General features: G+C 35.5%; 1 protein-coding gene across 7 annotated transcripts in view; it reads left to right on the top strand.

The window, feature by feature from the left end:
• The window catches only part of LOC123588772 (phospholipid-transporting ATPase IB-like), a 213,065-nt gene that overhangs the window by 157,267 nt on the left and 34,547 nt on the right, over positions 1 to 21,251 (top strand). For 6 of the 7 annotated variants that reach the window (XM_045460446.1, XM_045460364.1, XM_045460035.1 and 3 more), the window contains 3 exons: positions 255 to 333; positions 16,148 to 16,209; positions 19,401 to 19,457. In XM_045460446.1, coding sequence (XP_045316402.1) covers positions 255 to 333; positions 16,148 to 16,209; positions 19,401 to 19,457 — 198 coding nt within the window. Of the gene's footprint in view, positions 1 to 254; positions 334 to 16,147; positions 16,719 to 16,766; positions 18,214 to 19,400; positions 19,458 to 21,251 lie in introns of those variants that run through there. The other variant, XR_006708109.1, reaches the window with a different exon arrangement.

The raw sequence follows: 21,251 nt of genomic DNA, 5'->3' as shown, positions 1-21,251 counted from the left end.
TTTAGGTTTTTATACTTTTTATAACAAATATTCTATATTTGAATCCTACACATTTATATTTAATGAGTTTTCAAATAATATCCTTTAATTTCATAGTCATTTCTTTTAGGAGAAGAAATGGAATTTTTCCATATCTAGGAAAACATTTTGGCTTTATAACTGTGTTTCAAACTGCAAGTATATTTCCTAATGTCACATATTTTTCGATTTAGACCAACATACTATCATAACTTTCTTGCTTTGTTTTCTTTTAGGTATTTTGGTTTCAATGCATAAATGCTTTGGTCCATTCCTTCATTCTCTTCTGGTTGCCCATGAAAATGCTGGAGCATGGTAATGGCTTCATTGTTTCATATATTCAACAAAGAGCATGTTTTTCTCACTGGGGCCAGTATTTCTGTGTGTGTGTGTGTGTGTGTGTGCGCGCACGCGCGCGCGCACGCGTGTGTGTTTGTCTCCAAAGACCTGAAGGCAACAAAAAGGGAATTTTAAAATATGTATAAAATTACAGTCCAGCTGACACTTAACAGTTGACCTTTAGAAAGCATTTTCTTTGTGTCTGACATAAGTAAATTGAGAATTAGTGCTTTTATTGTTCGTTTTTAATAAATATTTGAGTTGGCAGGTCTGATAGAAAGCATAATCATTCTAATGAATCATAGGTGCCTTCCATTAGTAAGTTTGAAATTTATGTCTATTTTCTTATTTCACTTCCCAAACTTCATGCTACAATTTGGACTATACCACAAGTTTAATACGCTTTATTATTAAGGCCAAGTCTCCTTTTCCTGATATACGATTTTCCAAATAACATTATGTATGAAGTTTTTCTACAGACTAATGTGGGTCCAATACATCTAAATGTAGGAGATATATTTATGAAGTGTGCTATTGTTATGTAATGGGTTCACAGCCATAAATTAAGGTGTGAAATATAATTATTTTTCTTTAACCAGATTTAATTTTCATTGGGTGTTACTAGAAATATATCCTTTATCTTGGACATTTTTTAAACATTGAGTTAGAGTTGTATGTGTTATTTGTTGTATTAAAAGAAAGGATCTGCCATTAATATAGCTAAAGGCCTTCACCGTAAAAACAATGGACAAAAGTTTCAAGTGGTAACAAATATAGCAAAGTCACAAGTTTACACAAAGTTCCTTTTAGGATGGAGTTGTGAGGAGCTCCTTGGACCTGCCTCCCACCCAGATAAGCAAAACTGGTCAAAATTATGAAAACATGACTCTGCACCTTCTCTGGATATTGTCCTAAAGACAAATGAAGAAACATTTATTCAAGCAAACCTACTACTCAGTAAGAACATTGAGAGTCTATGGCATTGTAGCCATGACCTACTCCTTCCCTATCTTAATCACAACCTAGCTTGATGGAAGCTCCACTACAGCCAAGTGTGGCCAAGAGGGTAGGAATACCAGTATTCTCAATGATCACTCAATGTTACAATATCTCACAGGAGAGCCAGGCCACCGGCATTTCTTATCCCCTGCCCCTAACTTTGAGTTGAAGAGGCCAAATTCCTGATGAGTGTGGCCAAGAGGTTAGAGCTCTCCTTTTCCAATCAACCTATGTCCATAGGACAAAGTCTCTACAAAAGGCACGATGGGCTAAGAATACCGGATCCATGATCACTCTCACCACAGCTTGCTTGCAGGGAAGAGAATCGCCAAGAGATTGCTGGGAAGGCAAGCCAAGAAGACCAGTGACGACAGCCTCACTACCACCAAAGGTAGTGGCAATAAGGTTTTACCTACGGTAACAGGTGGTACATAAGAAAAGACAGCCCCAAAACTCTTTCCAAAGGAAGTGACTGTTTGAAACATACTGGGGGAAGAGTTCAAGTCTAGGGATGTTCTCAAAGATAATAATTCGTCTTAATTGAGATCAACAAGCTAAACCATAGGCCTGGTTCAGAAAGAACCAGGGACAGAAACAGATAAAAATAGCCCTCCTGAGGTGAGAACAAACCTCAAAGACCTGTCTCAAAATTATCCCAGCCTGAATTAAATCAGATCAGACTGCTGTACAATTAATGCCCTAGAACACTGTCAAAAACAATAGAATATCCCGTGGGAAATTAGTGGAGCCTAACAACAGGTGTAATACCAAGTGAATCAGGTAGCTTAATGGAAAAATCAGGGAAAAGGAGTGTCAATACAGACCAGATAAAACCAAGGTGACTGTGTGCCTGCTCAGGGCTGCACCTTCCAAGGAGCAATACCAAGGCTTCATACTACAGGGGAAATAGACTTCAACTAAAATAGCCAGCCAAATCACAGAACAAGTAAACATCAAAACAAATGTAAGCCTTGAAGACAGGGGAGGGAAACTAGTATCCAGAGTAGCTACAGTGTATTATGTAAGATGTCTAGTTTTCAGCAACACCAAAAAGTACAAGACATGCAAAGAGACAGGGCAGCATGACCCATATATCCAGTAACAAGTAGGCAACAGAAACTTCCTGTGAGAGGGCCTACATGTCAGAGTTACAAAGAGTTCAAATTAGCCAATACAAACATGTTCAAAGAACCATAAGAAATCCTTAAAGATATGAGGGTATGAAGGCACATCAAACAGATTATCAAAAAAGAGACAGAAATTATAAAAAAGAACCAAATGAAACTTCTGGAGCTGAAAAGTTTTAATAACCAAAATGAAAAATTCATTAGAGGGGCTCAACAGTAAATGTGAACTGGAAGAAGAAAGAATTATGAAACTTGATGCTACATTAATGGAAAGTATGCAATTTGAAAACCAGAGAGAAAACCAGAATGAAGGAAAATGAACACAGACTCAGAAATATGAGAAGCCTTTAAACACACCAATATAGGCAAATGGGGTATAAGAACCAGAGGAGAAAAGGAATGAAGTAGTAAAACTATTCAAGGAAATGATAGCTAAAGAGCTTCAAATTAGCTGAACAAAATTAATTTGTACATCCACGGGGGCTCAGTGAACTTTAAGTGAGATAAATGCAAAGACATCCATACCCAGACACATGTAGCAAAAATGTTGGAAGCCAAAAACAACAGGAAAATATTGAAAGCAGAGAAATAAAAGTGGCTCACGGACAAGGGAGCTCCAGTTAAGATTTACAGATGACTTCTCATCACACACACACAAAAATGGAGGTCAGAAGGCAGTGCTGAAAGAAAAAAACCTGTCAACCAAGAATCTTATGCCCAACAAAATGATTTTTCAAAAATGAAGGCAAAACAGAGACATTCTCATATAAACAGAAAAATGACAGGATTTGTTACTGTAATACATGCTTTTCAAGAAATACTAAAGGAGGTTCTTCAGATTAAAAATAAGTAAACCCAGTTCACAAAGAGCATTGATAAAGGAAATTATGTAATCATATAAGACAGTGTAAATGCACTATTCCGTCTTCTGTCTTTTCATAAATGATTTTAAAATAAATTTCATAAAATAGTATAGATGCAAAATCTTTATCAAAATATCAACATACTAAATCTAGAAATATATATAAGGTTACACACAAAAACACCAAATGGGATTTATCTCAGGAATGCAAGGTTGGCTTAACACACAAAAATAATGTCATTCATCATAAAAATAAAGGACAAAAATTACATGATTGTCTCAATAAATTCAGAAAAAGCATTTGACATAAGTCAATACATCTTCATGATAAAAACATTCACTAAAGTAGGAATAGAATTGATCTTTCTGAATCTGATAAAAGACATCTACAAAACTCCCACAGTTAACATGTTTAATGGTGAAAGACTGAATGCTTTCCCCTAAAATCAAGAATGAGGGGCACCTGGGTGGCTTGGTGGGTTAAGCATCTGACTCTTGATTTCAGCTCAGGTCACGATCTCAGTTTGTGAGATTGAGCCCAGCATCAGGCTCCACGCTGAGAACACAGAGCATGCTTCATATTCTTTCTCTCCCACTCTCTCTGCCCCTCCCCCGCTCATTCTCCCTCTCCCTCTCGCACGCATGCTCTCTCTCTCTCTCTGAAAAATAAATAAATATGCTTAAAAAAAGAGACAAAAATATCATTTACAGTACTTTTATTCATCATTGTGCTGGTAATACTAGGCAGTATAGTTGGGCAAGAAAATGCAATAAAAATCATCCAGTGTAGAAAGGAAAGAGTAAAATGATCTCTATTTGTATATGACATGATTTTATATATAATATATATATAATATATATTGCTAAAACCCTATGTTATATATATATATATATATATATATATATATATATATAAAATGCTAAAATTAAAATACTATTAAAGATAAATTAAGGTTTAGGGTACAAGATTAACACACAATTTTATTTCTATACAACAGAAATAAGAAAACAAAAAGTGACACTAAGAAAACAATTCTATTTACCATTGCATAAAAATGAAGAAAATACTTAGAAATAAATTTAACAAAAGTTCAAAATTTATATCTTGAAAATTATAAAACATTGTTGAAAGAAATTAAAGAAGACTTAAATGAACATAAAGTCATCCAACGTTTGTGGATTGAAAGATGTAATACTGTTTAGCTCGCAACACCTCCCAAATCAATAAATGAATTCAATAAAGTGGCAGGATACAAAATTAATATAAAGAAATCTGTTGCATTTCTTTTCACTTTTTCTTTTTTGCGGGGGGAGAGGAAGAAGAAGGGAAGAGGGAGAGGGAGAGAAAATCTTAAGCAGGCTCCATGCCCAGTGTGGAGCCCAATGCAGGGCTTGATCTCATGACCATGAGATCATGACCTGAGCCAAAGTCTAGAGTTGGTCACTTAACCAACTCAGCCACCTAGGTGCCCTGTGGAAGTCTATTGCATTTCTATATCCTGCCAATGAAATAGAAATTTAAGAAAAAAACCCATTTAAAATTACACAAAAAAGAATAAAATACCTAGAAATAAATTTAATCAAGATGTAAAAGACTTTATACTCCAAAAACTGTAAGACACTGGTGAAAGAAACTGAATTGACACAAACAAATGGAAAGATATATCATGCTTGTGGATCGGAAAAATTAATATTGTTAAAATGTCCATAATACCCAAAACAATTTAAAGATTCAGTGTGATCCCTATCAAAATACCAATAGCATTTTTCACACAACTAGAACAAATAGTCCTATAACGTGTACGGAACCACAAAAAATCCTGAAGAGCCACAGCAATTTTGAAAAAGAACAAATCTGGAGGTATGTATTACAATTCCAGATTCAAGATATACCACACAGCTACAGTAATCGAAACAATATGGCACTGGCATAAAAACTGACACATGAATCAACAGAATAGAGACTCCAGAAATAAACCCAATCTATACAGTCAATCTACAACAAAGGAGGCAAGAATATACAATGGAGAATATTCTCTTCAATAATTGGTGTTGGGAAAACTGGACAGCTACATTCAAAAGAATGAAATTAGACCTCTTTCTTACTCCATACACAAAAATAAATTCAAAATGGATTAAAAATCTAAATGTGAGACTTGAAATTATAAAATTTAAAAGAATATATAACAGTAATCCTTGGACATTAGGCTTAGCAACACACTTATCCACATGTCTCATCAGGCAAGGGAAACAAAAGAAAAAATAAATTAGTGGGACTACACCAAAATTAAAAGATTTTGCACAGCAAAAGCAACCATCAACAAAACAAGAGGCAACTTAGTAAATGGGAGAATATATTTGCACATGATACATCTGATAAGGAGTTAATATCCAAAATACAAAAAGAACTCAACATAAAAAAAAAGGCATCTGATTAAAAATGCGTAGAGGACCTGAATGTCTTCCCAAAGAAGACATAAAGATGGCCAACTGACACATAAAAAGATGCTCAGCATGACTGATCATCAGGGAAATGCAAATCAAAACTACAGTGAGATATCACCTCACACCAATCAGAATAGCTAATACCAAAAAGATAAGAAATAAGTGTTGATGAGGATGTGGTGAAAAGGGAGCCCTCATGCACTGTCGATGGGAATGTAAACTGGGGCAGCCACTGTGGAAAACAGTATGGAGGTTCCTCAAAAATGAAACATATAAACACCATATGATCCAGCTATCCCACTAATGGATATTAACACAAAGAAAACAAAAACAGAATTTCAAAAAGATATACACACCCCTAGGATTATTGCAGCATTATTTACAATAGCCAAGATACAGAAGCAGCCCAAGTGTCCATCTATAGATGAATGGATAAACAAGATGTGGTATGTGTGTACACACACACATACACATACACACATACACATACATATACATACAATGGAATATTACTCGGCCATAAAAAAGAACAAGTTTGGTTTTTTTTGTTTTTTTTTTTTTGTTTTTTTTTTGCCATTTGTGACATCATGGGCAGACCTAGAGGTTATTATGCTAAGTGAAGTTAAGTCAGAGAAAGACAGATACCGTATGATTTCACTTACGTGTGGAATCTAAAAAACAAAACAAATGAACAAAACAAATTGAATAAAACAATTTAACAAAATGCTAGACAAATACAGAGAATAAACTGTTGGTGACCAGATGGCAGGTAGGTGGGGAATGGGTGACATAGATAAATGGAGATGAAAAATACAGCATAGAGAATGGAGTCAATAATACTGTAATAACTTTTTATGGTGACAAATGGTGACTAACACTTATTGTGGTGAGCACCGAGTAATGAATAGAATTGTCTAATCAATATGTTGTACACCTGAAACTAATATAACATTGTATGTCAATTATACTTCAATAAAAAAGTATAAATACAACCCACGGAATAGAACAAAGCATTTACACATTATATTTATAACAAGGATTTCTATCTGGGATGTTTGAGGAACACTTACAACTCAACAGTAAAAAGTAGACCCAATTTTTAAAACATGCCAAAGATTTGAATAGACCTTTCCCCCCAGAGGATATTCAAATAACTAATACATGAAAAGATGGTCAACATCATTAATCATTAAACAAATGCAAATTAAAACCACAATGAGGTAATACTTCATGTCCATTAGGGTGGCTATAATCAAGATGACAGACAACAATGACTGTTGACAAAGATGTAGAGACTGGAACCCTCATACACCGCTGGCAGGAATGTAACATGGTGTAGCCCCTTTGGGAAACGGTCTGGCATTTCCTGTAATGGTTAAGCATTGAGTTACCGTATTATTCAGCAATTACACTGTTAGGTATATGCCCAAGAGAAATGAAAGTCTATGCCACAGAAAAATTTGTACATATAGCAGCTTTATTCGTAATAACCCAAATGTTCATTAATCAATGGATGGATATATGATGGGTATGTGCTATATACATACAATGAATGGAATAGTGTTTATTAACAAAAAGGAATGAAGTATTGATCATGCTACAACAGTGATGAATCTTGAAAACATTACACTAAGCTAGTCACAAGACCACATATTATATGAGTCTATTTACATGAAATGTTCAGAACAGGCAAATCATATAAAGACTGAAAACAGATTAGTGTTTGCCTAAGGCTGGGGGATGGATGGGGCAGTAACAGCCAAGAGGTCTGGGGTTTCTTCTGTGAGGGAAGGAAAGTGTTCTCAAGCTGATGATGCTGATAGTTGCCTGGTTCTGTTAATATACTAAAAGCCATTGAGCTGCACACTTTAAATGTGTGGATGTATGGTATGTAAATTATGTGTCAATAAATCTGGTAAAGACTTACTGTATACAATAAATAGACTATATTTGGGGGATCTTAGCTCATCCTCAAAATAGAGAAAGGAATTTGAACCACTGTGGTAATAATGAATGCAAATCCAGAACAAGAAATACTATGGTTTTATTAAATTTGTATCTTACGGAATTTCTGTTGTTAAATGTCAAGTATTAAATACAGTAATTCTTGGGGCACCTGGGTGGCTCAGTCGGTTAAGCATCCGACTTCGGCTTGGGTCATTGTCTCAGGGTTTGTGAGTTCGAGCCCCACACTGGGCTCTGGGCTGACAGCTCAGAGCCTGGAACCTGCTTCGGATTCTGTGTCTCTCACTCTCTCTGCTCCTCCCCTGCTCACACTCTGTCTCTCTTTCTCTCAAAAGTAAAATAAAATTTGCTTTTAAAACAATTTTTAAAAATACGGTAATTCTTTTTAAAACATTCATTTTTAAGCATTTTTCTCTAAGATTCACTAAAATTTTCAATCTCATAACATGTAAAATGTCCCCCAGCATGTGCGCGCACACACACACACACACACACACACACACACACACACACAACACCCTTACATTCTCTACAAGAAATAAACAATTATGATTATTTGTGCTTACTGGGTGGGACAGAGGAGTAACTAAGATAAAATAATCTTTGCAAATTTCCTTACAAATTAATGGGACTGAATTACTCAACTGCCCACAACACCACACAAATAGGTATAATACATGTTCAAATTTAAAGGCGTTCCGTACATAACAGGCAAGCAAACCACGTAATCACAAACTCTCACTCACCATTGGGGAGTTCTGTGAAATGACAACCAGTGTTTCCAGGTTCCTACTTTGTAAATTCAGCCTAAATGTGTCATACTAAATGTAACTGACCAAACTTACATTATCTACATAGTGTTATGTTTTAACTTGTATCACATGAAATCTATTAATGCAAGACTTGGAAAGTAAGTAGAGAGAGAGAGAGGATCATCATCCCTACCATTTTCTAGTATATGCAGCAATTCCCAAACTTGTCTGTACATCAGAATCAGTGAGAGATTTTTTTAAAAAATTCCAAAAGCCCAAACCACCCCCAAACGACCTGAGTCACAATCTCTGTGGTTCGGCCACAGGCATCAGTGGTTTATGAAGCTCACCAGAAGATTCCAAAGTACAGACAAGTTTGGGAATTACTGCTCTAGTACAAGTGTAAAGAAATAAAGAAATAGGCAAGGAATGATTTTATATATATGTAAAAATGTTTGCACTGTTTTTAATGCTTTAATATGCTTTGCATGCTATGGTATTAACTATTTCTGGTGATTTATAGCTAATGAAAATCTTATATTCCAAAAGGTCATTAAAAATTATTTAGAATTTGGGATGCATTTTCCCCTTAATTTACTTACAATGGTGTCACTGACTTGCTCAGATACCACTATTTTCACCCTCTCAGAGTTCACAGAGGTTGAGATGGTCAGGTGCAAGTTGCAGTTGGGTATCTCCAGCAGCTGTGGTTTATAGGCTCTCATGGCAGGAAGGCAGGAGTGGTGATGGGTGCAAGTATCAAGATCTGAGCACGAGAGCCTCACAGAAAAGCCTTGGGAAGGTTCTGTTACCATAGAAGCGAATCCCATAGGGAGGCCATTTGCAATTTGGATACATATAAATCAGGGACTACATGTATGATGTACATACAGATTCTACATGTTTGACTGTTTCCTATCAAATAATCTTAAATTAGAAATCCGATGTGCATAAGTTCACCCCATTTTATCATGTCTCACTGTTTACAACATCACTAAAATATTATACACTAGCTCTTTGTGATTTTATTTTGCATTTTTCTGATGACTAATGATATAGAGCATCTCCTCGTGTGATTGTTTGCTATTTGTATACCTCCTCTGAGGGAGTTTTTTTTCCAAGTACTTTATCCATTTTTTAATTGAATTGTTGTAGTTGTCCCACAGAGTTGCTAGTGTTCTTTCTGGATAAGAGTTCTTTGTCATGTATACACTGGAATTTTATACCTTAATCTATGGCTTGATTAATTTTCTTAATATTGTTAAAGTCAGAAGTTTTAAATTTAGGTCCAATTTATCAAACATTTTTATGGTCTGTGTTTTTGTTTTCATCCTAAGAAACCTTTGCCCACCGCAAGATTACAAAGACTTAATACTGTTTTCTTTTAGAAGTTTGTTTTTCAGTTTTCTGATCTTAATTTTTGTCTATGGATTGATGTAGAGTTGAGATTTATCTTTTGCCCATTGATGGCCAGTTGTTCCAGTACCTTTTGTTGAAAAGATTGTGCTTTTCCCATGGAATTATGTTGGCATCTTTGAAGCTGCATGAATGGATCTGTATCTGCAATCTCTATGTTTCACTGACATAAATCTATTCTTAGACCATATTGTCTTGATAATTATACTTCATATTTAAATCCTGACCCAGGTAATATAACTTCTCTGAAAAAATTTTGGCTATTCTAAGTCCTTTGAATTTCAATAAAAATTGTTAAAATCAGTTGAAATTCTAATTAAAAATACTGAGATTTGGATCGCAATTTAGTCTATAGATTACCTTCAGGAGAAATGACATCTTAACATTATCAAGTTTTCAAGTTCATGAACATAGTGTATCTCTCCAATGATTTAAGTTGTCTTTGATTTCTCCTAGGAATTTGTTGTAGTTTTTAATGTACAGTCTTTGTACATCTTTTGTTAAACTTATCCATCACTATGGATGCTACTGTAAGTGGTTTTGGATGCTACTGTAAGTGGTATTTTTATATCTTATTTTCCAACTTTTCATTGTTACCATATAGAAATACATTTTATTTCTCACAATAACTTGCACCCTGTGATCTTGCTAAATCCACTAATTTTCCTAGTAACTGCTTTTTGCCTTTTTAGTATTTTCTATATATACCACATTGTGAATAAAGAGAGGTTTATTTCTTCTTTTCCTTTCCTTTCTTCTTGCACTAATGCACACTCTATGACCTTCAAAACAATTTTAAACAGAAGTGGTAGGTGTGGACATGTTTGTTTTTTCCCTCTAATATTAAGAAGAAAAATACCTTTTACCATTAATTATGATATTAGCTTTTCCATAGATGTCCATTAGCATGTTGAGGAAGTTTCTTTTAATTTCTAGTTTGCTGAAGCTGTTTATTGTGAACAGATTTTGGATTTGATCAAATTATTTTTAAATGCATCTCTTAAGGTGATTATTTTCAGATTTTGGTTTGTTTATATTTGCTAAGGATTTTGTACTTAAGTTTATGAGAGATATTTGTCTGACTTAACCCATAATATTCTTGGTCTGGATTTTGAATCAGCGTAGTTCTTGCTTCTTGATTTGGGCAGTGTTTCCCTTGTCTCTATTTTCTGAAAAAGTTTAAGATTAGCATTATTTCTTCCATAAATATTTGAGAGAATTTACTGATGAAGCCCCGGGAAAGTTTTTAATTATGAAGTTAATCTTATTATTAAATATAAGGATGGTCAGGGGTTTTTTTTATTGAATCTATTTTGTTAATTTGTATCTTTCAAGGAATTTTAAATTCTCATCCAAGTTGTCACCTTTATTGACATGCATTTGTTTATAGTATTCCCTTATTATGTGTGATACCCATACTGATAACTACTGATAATTCTCTCTTTCATTACTGACATTGGTAATTTTGAATTCTCTTTTTTTTGTGGTGATCAGTGCACCTAGATAACTTTATAGTTTCAAAAGACCAACTTTGGTCTCACTGATTTTATATACTGTTCGTCTTTTTCCTATTGTATTAATTTCTACTTTTATTATTCCTTTCCCTTCTATTTAACTGAGATTTAATTTGCTCCTTTCCAACTTGTTGAAGTTGGAAGATTAGGTCATTGATTTTGTAGCCTCCTTTTCTAACATAAGCATCTAAAGATAATTTAAATTCTTTTTAAATTTAAAGGAAATGGATATTCTTTCAAATTTTATTTCTCAAAATACTTTTGCCTTCAATTTTGAAAAAAATTTTCTGTGTACAGAATTCTAGATTGGAAGTTTATTTTCTTCAACACTTGAAAAATGTTTGCTGTCTTCTGATTTGCACTATTTCATTGGGAAGTCTGATATTTTTCCTATTTGTTTCTCTTCATGTATTATGTTTTCTATTTTTGTGTAGTCTATAGATTTTTCTCTTCATTGCTGATTTTCAGCAATTTGATACTGACATGCTTTGGTGTTGTTTTATTTGCATTTATCCTTCTTGAGATTGCTCTTGGGGTCTGGTGATTTATAGATTCCATCAAATAGGGAAAAATTTGATCATTTCTTTTTATATATATTTTTCTCTCACTCTTTCCTTTTTTTCTGGGACTTCAACCACACATCTATTGGAACTCCTGATATTTCCCACATCTCTGTTCATTTATACCATCTTTGTTCTCTCTTTGGTTCATTTTTAGTTTCTTTTGCCGTGCCTAAGTTCACTGGGTCTTTTATTTAGCCGCCTCTCTGAGGTTAATAATAATTCAGTGACATTTTCCTTTCATGTGTTAATACTCTTCATCTTTAGAAATATTAATTAGTTCTTCTTTACATCTTTCTCTCATTGCTTTCTTTCAAATGATTGAGTGTAATTGTAATAGCTATCTTAAAGATTTTTCTGCTAATTCACTGCAGTATCTGTTTTTTTCTATTGATTCTATGGCCAATTTTCTCCCGGCTATGGTTCAAAATTTTGCTTCTTCATAGACTGCAATTTTATAATGGGTGCTGGACATTGTGAATTTTATGCTGTTGAATGTTTTCTTCAAGTGAGTCTAGAGTGTCTTTTACTTAAGAAGTAATTTAGTTCCTATACAAGGGTTATCTCTTCTTGGGTGTCTACTGAATGCTTCATATATTGAATAAGGTCTCTTTACTTTGACCCATGGAAATAAGAGTAATTTCTAGCTCTATATTAGATCTGGCAAGTTTTGACTCGCAGTTCTGTGGTAACTTGGTTTCCCACAGTAACTGCTCGTTGGTGGCCTTGTGAAATTTCTCAGTACACATATACAGATTGGCATTCAGCCAAAGAATTTCTGGAGCTCATTCTCTGCATAGTTCCCTCATTTCCAGTGTTCATTTCTACAAATTCCAGCCACCTCTCTAAGGTCCAATCTCTGTCTCATTAACTTAGCCAAAGTGTTGACCCATCTTTGGGCTCTTCCTCCCTGCACAGACCAGAAATTGCCTCCAGGTATGAAGCAGGGGCAGTAGTGGGTCTCTTTACCCTTCTCTCAGGGATCACAGTCCGGTGCTGCTTTTTACCCAATGTCTGAAGAAATTATTTCACATGTTTCGTCCAATTCTCTTTCTTTCTTTCTTTCTTTGGAAAGAGAGCGCATACATAATCAGGGGAGGGGGCAGAGGGAGAAAGAGAGTCAGAGACAGAGACACAGAGAAAGAGACAGAGAGAGACAGAGAGAGAATCCCAAGCAGGCTCTATGCTTAGTGCAGAGCCCAAAGCAGGGCTCCATCTCATGAGACCATGACCTGAGCCGAAATCAAGAGCTGGACGCTTAACCGAATGAGCCACCCAGGTGCCCCCCATCCAATTATCTAATTGACTATAGCAAGAGGAAAAGTACTGTTACTTCTTTATGGGTGGCAGGTAGAGTCCTGGTCTTGCTAATTTTCTTGTCACTGGTCTGTCATGTACTGAGAAAGGTGAGTGAAAGTCTTCTCCTACTAAAATATTTGTTTCCCTTTTAATTTCTCATAGTTTATGGTTTAGAAATGTTATTCTTCCAGTACTCCAAGTTGTTTCACATTCATTGCAATTTGTACCATCTGGCATTATAAAGTGCTTGTTTAATTCTCTTCACCCTCAATTTCTTAATATTAATACCATGTTTTATGCTTTTAATTTGTATTTTCCTTTCCTGTAATTTGCTTTTCAAACTTTATGAATTACTTTTTTTTTAAAGGCCTGTTGCTTGTATACAGTATAGAACTGTTTTGTTCTTGAGATATAATCAGAGAGTAGTTTTTTTTTTTTTCAAAAAAATAGGTTTTCTTTGCAATATCTCATTAGACTTCACATTTCCTGTTTTAATATATTTTTTCTAATCTTTAATTATGCGGTTGGATTTCTTTGTGAGTTCCTTGTATATTGTCTTCTGGTATTCAGGAAGGTTTGGATTTTTGTTCTTATGCTTATTTTTATTATAAGTTTAATAGACATTGCCCTCTTTCTTTGGACAAATCCATTTGTTTCCAAGTATGAAAAAATTTTGTTTCCCATCCTTCCATTTCCCTTCCCTTTCCTCTAGCATCCCATTATCTCCTTTACGCTTTATATGAACTTATAATTCCATTACTTGATTGTTAGCTTTGAATGTTCTTATTTGACTCCTAATTATAGTTGAGACAACCTGCAAACTTACTCTACTTCCCATCTCATTCACATATGCCTTCAGATATTGTATGAATTAACATCATTTCCACATTGTCTGGGCGCTGAATAACTACAATCATATTGATTATTCTAACACTATGTTTGTTTTTGGTTTTGCTTTCTTCATTTTAATTCTACAATTAACATATCAAATGCTCACAACAAGCCTTTTTTGCTCTGGCTTCTCCAATCATTTCTTTGTTAGCTGGGTAAAATAGTTTTTTTTTTCCAAAATTCCTTGGTGAGTATACATCATCTAATAAGTTTTGCTGATCTTCTATTTATTTGCTTTCAAACCATTTTCAAACATATTTTATACATTACACAAATGTATAGTATAGTATAGTATAGTATAGTATAGTATAGTATAGTAGATAATAACCATATAAATCACGTAGAACAGAATATCCTGCCTTTTTCCCTACAGTCTCTTTTCATTGATGCTGTGCCTGCTACTTTTGTATTATTCCTCAAGAAACCATATTTTTCTTTCCCAGCTACTGGAAGAAGTTTCTTTTAAGGAGAGTATTTTTGCCGATATTTTCTGAGGTCTGCTGCCCTCAGCCAGCTTGGTATTTGCTTTACCCTGGAGCTTTTACTATCACTTACCAAGCACAGCTTCTGTGCTCACCTTAGCTGCTTTGAAACCCTAATTAGCTTTCTGAGATTGTGGATTTTTTTTTTTTTTTGTCTCCTAGTTACCCCGACAAAGATTCTGTGGAGGTTTTCTCTATTTGCATCATTGATTTCGTACAGTATCCAGAAGGAAAAGAATCTCTGTTTCACATCACCATGTGCATAGTGGAAGTTTCCCTGGTGACCCAACAAAGCTTCCCTTTCTCTTTTCCCTTTGTGAATATGCAGTTGGACAACATAAGTCAATATGGCCTTTTTTTCTCTTTTTTTTGCAGTTTTCTCCCTGTTTCTAGGCAGTTACAAGATTGTTCTCATCTATACTATCACCCCATTCCCAATAAAACTCACCAAGTTAGGTCTATACACAATCCAGACTCATTGTCACTTCCCTAGGTGACCCCACATATTTACCTATAGGTTCTGTCAATGAGATGCCCTAATATTCCACTGCAGATAATTTTAAGAAAGGGTATGAGCCTTGTGTATTTTTAGTGAGTTCTTAATCAGGAGAAAATGGAATGAGTGAGCTTCTGAACTGGTATTAATATCAGGGATTTGCACCCCAATATTTCCATATCAACCAGGACCAGAAGCACCAGTATATATTCGAGAATTTTAAAAAGGGAAAATAAGGGGCACCTGAGCGACTCAGTCGGTTAAGCGTCCGACTTCGGCTCAGGTAATGATGATCTCACGGTTCCTGGGTTCGAGCCCTGCGTCGGGCTCTGTGCTGACAGCTCAGAGCCTGGAGCCTGCTTCTGATTCTGTGTCTCCTCCTCTCTGCCCCTCCCCCACTCATGCTCTGTCTCTCTCTCTCTCTCAAAAATAAATATTAAAAAAAATAAAAAGTGAAAATAAGTGAAAAAAAATCATCCTGATCTTGAGATAGTTTTGACTCTTTGTACAGAATGAAATTCATAAGTTATAGCAGACTTAGCAATAATTGAAGAGACTATGAAATTCCATTGTAAATTTAAGTTACCTGTTAGGCTTATTATTTTAGTAATCCTGGAAAAGGAACAGTGTCAAAGGTGTTATTTCAAAATCCTTAAAACCCCAATCTTGTTTTCCAGTGTCACTCATTGGATTGGACTTTCGGTTTCCCAGATGGCTTATTTGCATGTGAAACTAGGTTTAATAATCACATTCATGTGCTCCTTGCAATTTATTGATTCATTTGTTGCTTAATATATCTTTGGAGTGAGAAATGGAAAAGTGTCCCAACGACAGGCGAAGCGAGCATCGTTGTCACTTTAGAAATATGACCAATAATTGAGAAACATTTTTGGTGGCCAATATGGGTACCTTTGGTAAAAATAAATTCAAATCTATGTTTAAAACTCTATAAAAATAAATAAATGACTTTTTCATTTTTCAGATATGGTCTTACAAGGGGGTTACACTACAGACTATTTGTTTCTCGGAAATTTCATTTATACGGTAAGATTACCCATATGATTCAATCGCTTTTTCTAGTTTTTAATTGAAAATTTCAAGCATTATAAGAATTCCATAAGTTTTAAATCTCCCTCATGCTCCCATACTTTTTCCAAGGAGGAACAGTGGTTGCATATGCATGTGTGTTGTGTGTGTGTATATATACACACACATATGTAATTTGTAGGAATGTGAAATACATGTACCTAATGTATATTATCCTCTCTTCTTTTGTACAAGCAGGGAGATGCTCTTTTATATCTTGTTTTTTCACTACACAGCGTACCTGCGTGATGGTATTTAACTAGTCTCCTATTAGTGGAAAGATTGTTCTGGGTCCTTTGCCATTGTCAACAGTGTTGTAGTCTATTCTTTATGCCCATGGGTAGGTAGATCTGTAGGATAAATTTCTAGAAGTGTACCTGGCTGGATCAGAGAGTACTGTGAATCTTGGAAATTATTACTAAATTATCCCCCCAAAAGGTTGTACACAGTTAGTCATGAGAACATGAGTCACAGTTAGGTCTATACACAATCCAGACTCATTGTCACTTCCCTAGGTGACCCCACATATTTACCGCCCCCACTGGCGGTAGTCTTACCACACTTTTTGATCTAGTAGGTAAAATGGTATTCTATTGCAGTTTTTGCTTTGAGGATAGCATATTTGCATGAAGTAAAAAAAAAAACCCTTTCATTTCTTTTGTATGTGTGTGTATAAAAGTTTGTTGAATTACTTTACCAATTGTCCTACAGGGTTGTTGGTCTTTTTATTAGTAGTAGTAGATATTTGTGTGTTAAGGATGTTAATTTTCCCCCCATATTTGTTACATAAATATATTTCCAGTTTTGCATATTATTTTTCATGCCATTTTTGTCATGCATGTATTCTGCATGTTGGTTTTATGTAGTTAAATGTATTGATATTTTTCTTTATGGCTTCTGAGTTTTGTGTCTTATTCACAATGTTGTATGTTATTCTTTTGGTCTGCAAGTGGAAACATATTCCTCTGCATGTTTGTTTTTTTGTTTTTTTTCATTTAACAACACATGTTGGAACAACAAAACCACAAACCATGTTTTTCCTCACGTTTTCTTCTACGTAAGAAGCAATTTATTGGCATATTGCCTCTTTTCACTTTAGCTGGTTGTCGTTATTACTTCATGATAATGGGCATGGCTTTTAACTCTGTGTTATATCTTCCTAAACATCAAATGAGGTTAGGTTTCTTATTTATTTGGACATACGCATATAGTAAATTTCCTTCTTTTCAGACCTCCTCACATATAGACATGCATGCATACAAACATAAAAGATATTCCTTGTTAAGATGCCCAAGTAAATTGATATAAAGGAATCTCAACCTCCTAAGACAAAAAATGAATATATACAGTAAAACCAGCAACAACAAACTACGGCAAAATCAATTCAGCACAGCAACCAAAGAAGTAGAGGGGACGGCACCAATGCTAAAAACCTCAAAATGAGATGTCAGGGGAGAAATGGGAGAGTTGGCAGGGTCAGCATGGTGACATCACTGATCCAGCTTTCCTGACATGCTGTTCCCAGTGCCAGTGAGTTGGAGGAAGCACTAAGCCAAAACAGAGCAGCTGGAGGAATGGAGTAAACCTCCAGGGAAGTAGAGTCTGCCTTGATGCTCTCAGGGAATTAAAGAAGGCCAGTGGGACTAAAGCACAGTGCAAACTGTGTGGCGGGCAAGGGAGGCTCAGGATAATGGCAAAGACGAACTTGGAGTGGTAGGTAGGGGCCAGTGCCTTGCCACCTTTAAGGTTTTGGAGAAGCTTAGATGGGACGATGCAGGCTAGCTGCAATGCTGAGTCTAGAGCGAGAAGAGTGGACATAAAGTCTGCTTCTAAAGCAGGACTTTAAACACCCAGTGTATCACACGTCTATTGCTGCACAGGAACCCACACTGTGACAAAATCATACTTAATGGAACACTGAAAGCTTTTTTTTTTTTTTTTTTTGAGATTAAGAATAGATGAAAAGTAAGAAAGTTGCCTGGTTTTCCCACCTTTCTTCGCCATCATGGAGGAGTAAGATAAGGGGAGGAGCACAAGACGTTGAAAGGGGAAAAGCTGGTTTTCAACCATAGATGACACAAGTGTGCACGCAGAAAACACAAAAAAATTCTACAGATAAAATATTACAGTTACTAAGAGAGGCTGGCAGCTTGCTGGATATTGGCCAATATTTAAAAAATAAGAAATTCTATTTCAATATACCAACAATAAATATTTGGAAAATAAGAAATTTATATACTATTTTACCATTGTATGAAAAATAGGAAAAACATGAATAAATCTAACAAATGACATCCATGACTTCTGAGGAAAATTATAAGACTTGATTGGAAACATTAAGAACATCTAAATGGAGAAATCTACCATGCTCGTTAATTGGAATACTCAATACTATAAAGGAAGTCAGCTGTCCTCAAATTGATTTATAGATTTACTGTAATCCCAATCAAAAGCCCCAGATGCCTGATGAGCTATTTCTAAAGTATGTATACGTCCAAATGCAAAAGGCCAAGAATAAGCCAAAATGCTTTACGACGATTTCAGTCTCCCTCGTTCAACTGTGCTTTTTATCGATGGCACTTGGATTTCCAATCAGAAAGAAATCTTCCATTCCATTTATAAAGAATGTAAATATAGGGGCGCCTGGGTGGCGCAGTCGGTTAAGCATCCGACTTCAGCCAGGTCACGATCTCGCGGTCCGTGAGTTCGAGCCCCGCATCAGGCTCTGGGCTGATGGCTCAGAGCCTGGAGCCTGTTTCCGATTCTGTGTCTCCCTCTCTCTCTGCCCCTCCCCCGTTCATGCTCTGTCTCTCTCTGTCCCAAAAATAAATAAACGTTGAAAAAAAAAATAAAAAAAAAAATCAAGTTAAAAAAAAAAAAGAATGTAAATATAAGCTCATGATAGAAGCATGGCTTTTGTCATATGTTGAAGGGCTTCTAAATATGAAGCACTTACTGAGAGGCAATACATTCTCTCCTTAATTAAAAGCTAGTAAAGCAATTAGCAACTATGGCACCAGAGTTCACTGGACATGGAGAAGGGGGGTCGGGGGTAGGGGGAGTCAGGGAGGGAGTGGGGTGATGTGGACCCTAATGGAAATTTTAATACATTTTCCCAATCTATTTCCCCTTTCCGTCTCTTTGCACAGTATGTAGTTGTTACTGTTTGTCTGAAAGCTGGTTTAGAGACACTATCTTGGAATAAAGTGAGTATTCTTCAGGGTAGTTCTTCAGTCCAGTATAGTTGTTTGCATGTTGATTTACTTTTTAAACTTTAGAAAATAAGCATCTTGTTCTGTTCTTCATATCTTACCTTCTTTTGTTTTGCATATTGAAATGATGATTTAAGCTGATGATGGCATGTTAGCCATCTAATGTTTTTAAAAATTCATTTCCCTGCCATATATCTTAAATAGATTCAATTTATCATGATATTAATTGAGATCCTTAATTATTATTATCCAAGTAGAACTATAATAGAAAATTTAGCGAATACAGAAAAGGAAAGAAATAAAAATTGCTTATACGTTTCAATGTCAATGACATGGACATTTTGGTTTCTATTTTTTCAGTCTTTGTTTTATTTATTTATTTTTCATAAAAATAGAATTCTAATGTACCTAATAGTTTATGATTTGCTTTTTTTCACTAGACACTAGATCTTTAACATTTTTCCATATCTTTAACATTTATACCTCATTTAATGACTGTATAATATTTTATCACTTGGATAATTATTTATATTTTTAGAATAATTGTTTTTTAACTTCTGTTACTGTAAATGATATATAATCAGTACTGTTATGAACACAGATGTACTTGTGTATTTACAGACACGAGTAATAATCTCCCTAGGATATTATTAAAAGTGGAACTTCTGATACGTAGAATGTGTTTATAAACTGATCAGTAATTTAAGTGAATCTATATGTAGGTACCTATACACCTATAAATAAGTTGTTTTCCAAGCTGCACTCAAAAGTTTACGACAGAAAATGAATTTTAACTGGCCTGTCACTTTAGGAGAGCCAAGATTATGTAGCATATCGTGAGTTTCTGCTCCAGTGTAATCAACACAGTTCTCACTGCCACTGTCCCCAACTGAACATCAACACAAAGGTGGGACTGAAGTGTGTCGAACAAAAATTATTTTATTAGCCATTCATAAGGCACACCACTTGTAAATGTGGTATTATACTGCATTAATGTAACAAACAAGCAATTATTTTCTATTCCTCCTTTTAATTGTTATTAAATTCCCTGCAGTATGAATGTTTCTTAGATCCACGGTGACCTTACACTATCCACATACGGTGAATCTCATTTATGAATACGGCATCATTTCAAGGCCAAAGCAGACTTAACAAAACACAGAGGTCTCTTCTGGCCTACAAGCTACCAGGCTCCTGCCCTCCAGCTCACATGCTGGCTAGGAAGGAGCCTGGGGATTAGGGCAGCAAAGAAAAGGGACTAGTTCTCCCGTTTGGTCATAGGCTGCTCTGCCCTGTGTGGAGAGTCCAGGAGGGAGCTTGTGCTTCTTCACTGGGGAAGAAGATTCTGCAAGCCACTATTTAGGTAACAGAGAAGGAGCCAGGGCAGAGATAACAGAATATATCTTAGAGCAGCAGTGGTGGCTTACTGCTGTCCCCCAGGGGATGGTCCCGACAGAAACCCACCTGGGATCCCAGCCACGCAGAATGCCTCACATTGTAGCTCAGGTTTATGCCAACTCTAAGGGAATGGTTACATGGAAATGCACTCAAGTGTTAGAAGAGTTTAAAGCTCACACTCTTGAGCGGATTCTCCTCTCCATCATCTCCTACGTGACCACAAGAGAGAAATCCTTTGAGTAAGAGATGATTTCCAAACAGTGTAAAAAACTGCCTTTGAAAGTGACTCATAAACAAGTAACAATAAATACTCTAATAAACAGCAGATTGGGGTTTTTCCCTCCATATTTGTGTTGTTCAGATAGGATTAAGCAATGAGCAGTACCTACT

The sequence above is a fragment of the Leopardus geoffroyi genome, chromosome A1, assembly GCF_018350155.1.
Source record: "Leopardus geoffroyi isolate Oge1 chromosome A1, O.geoffroyi_Oge1_pat1.0, whole genome shotgun sequence".
NCBI classification, from domain to species: Eukaryota; Metazoa; Chordata; class Mammalia; order Carnivora; family Felidae; genus Leopardus; species Leopardus geoffroyi.
The sequence above is the reverse complement of the archived record's forward strand: the minus strand, read 5'-3'. Positions and strand labels throughout refer to the sequence as shown.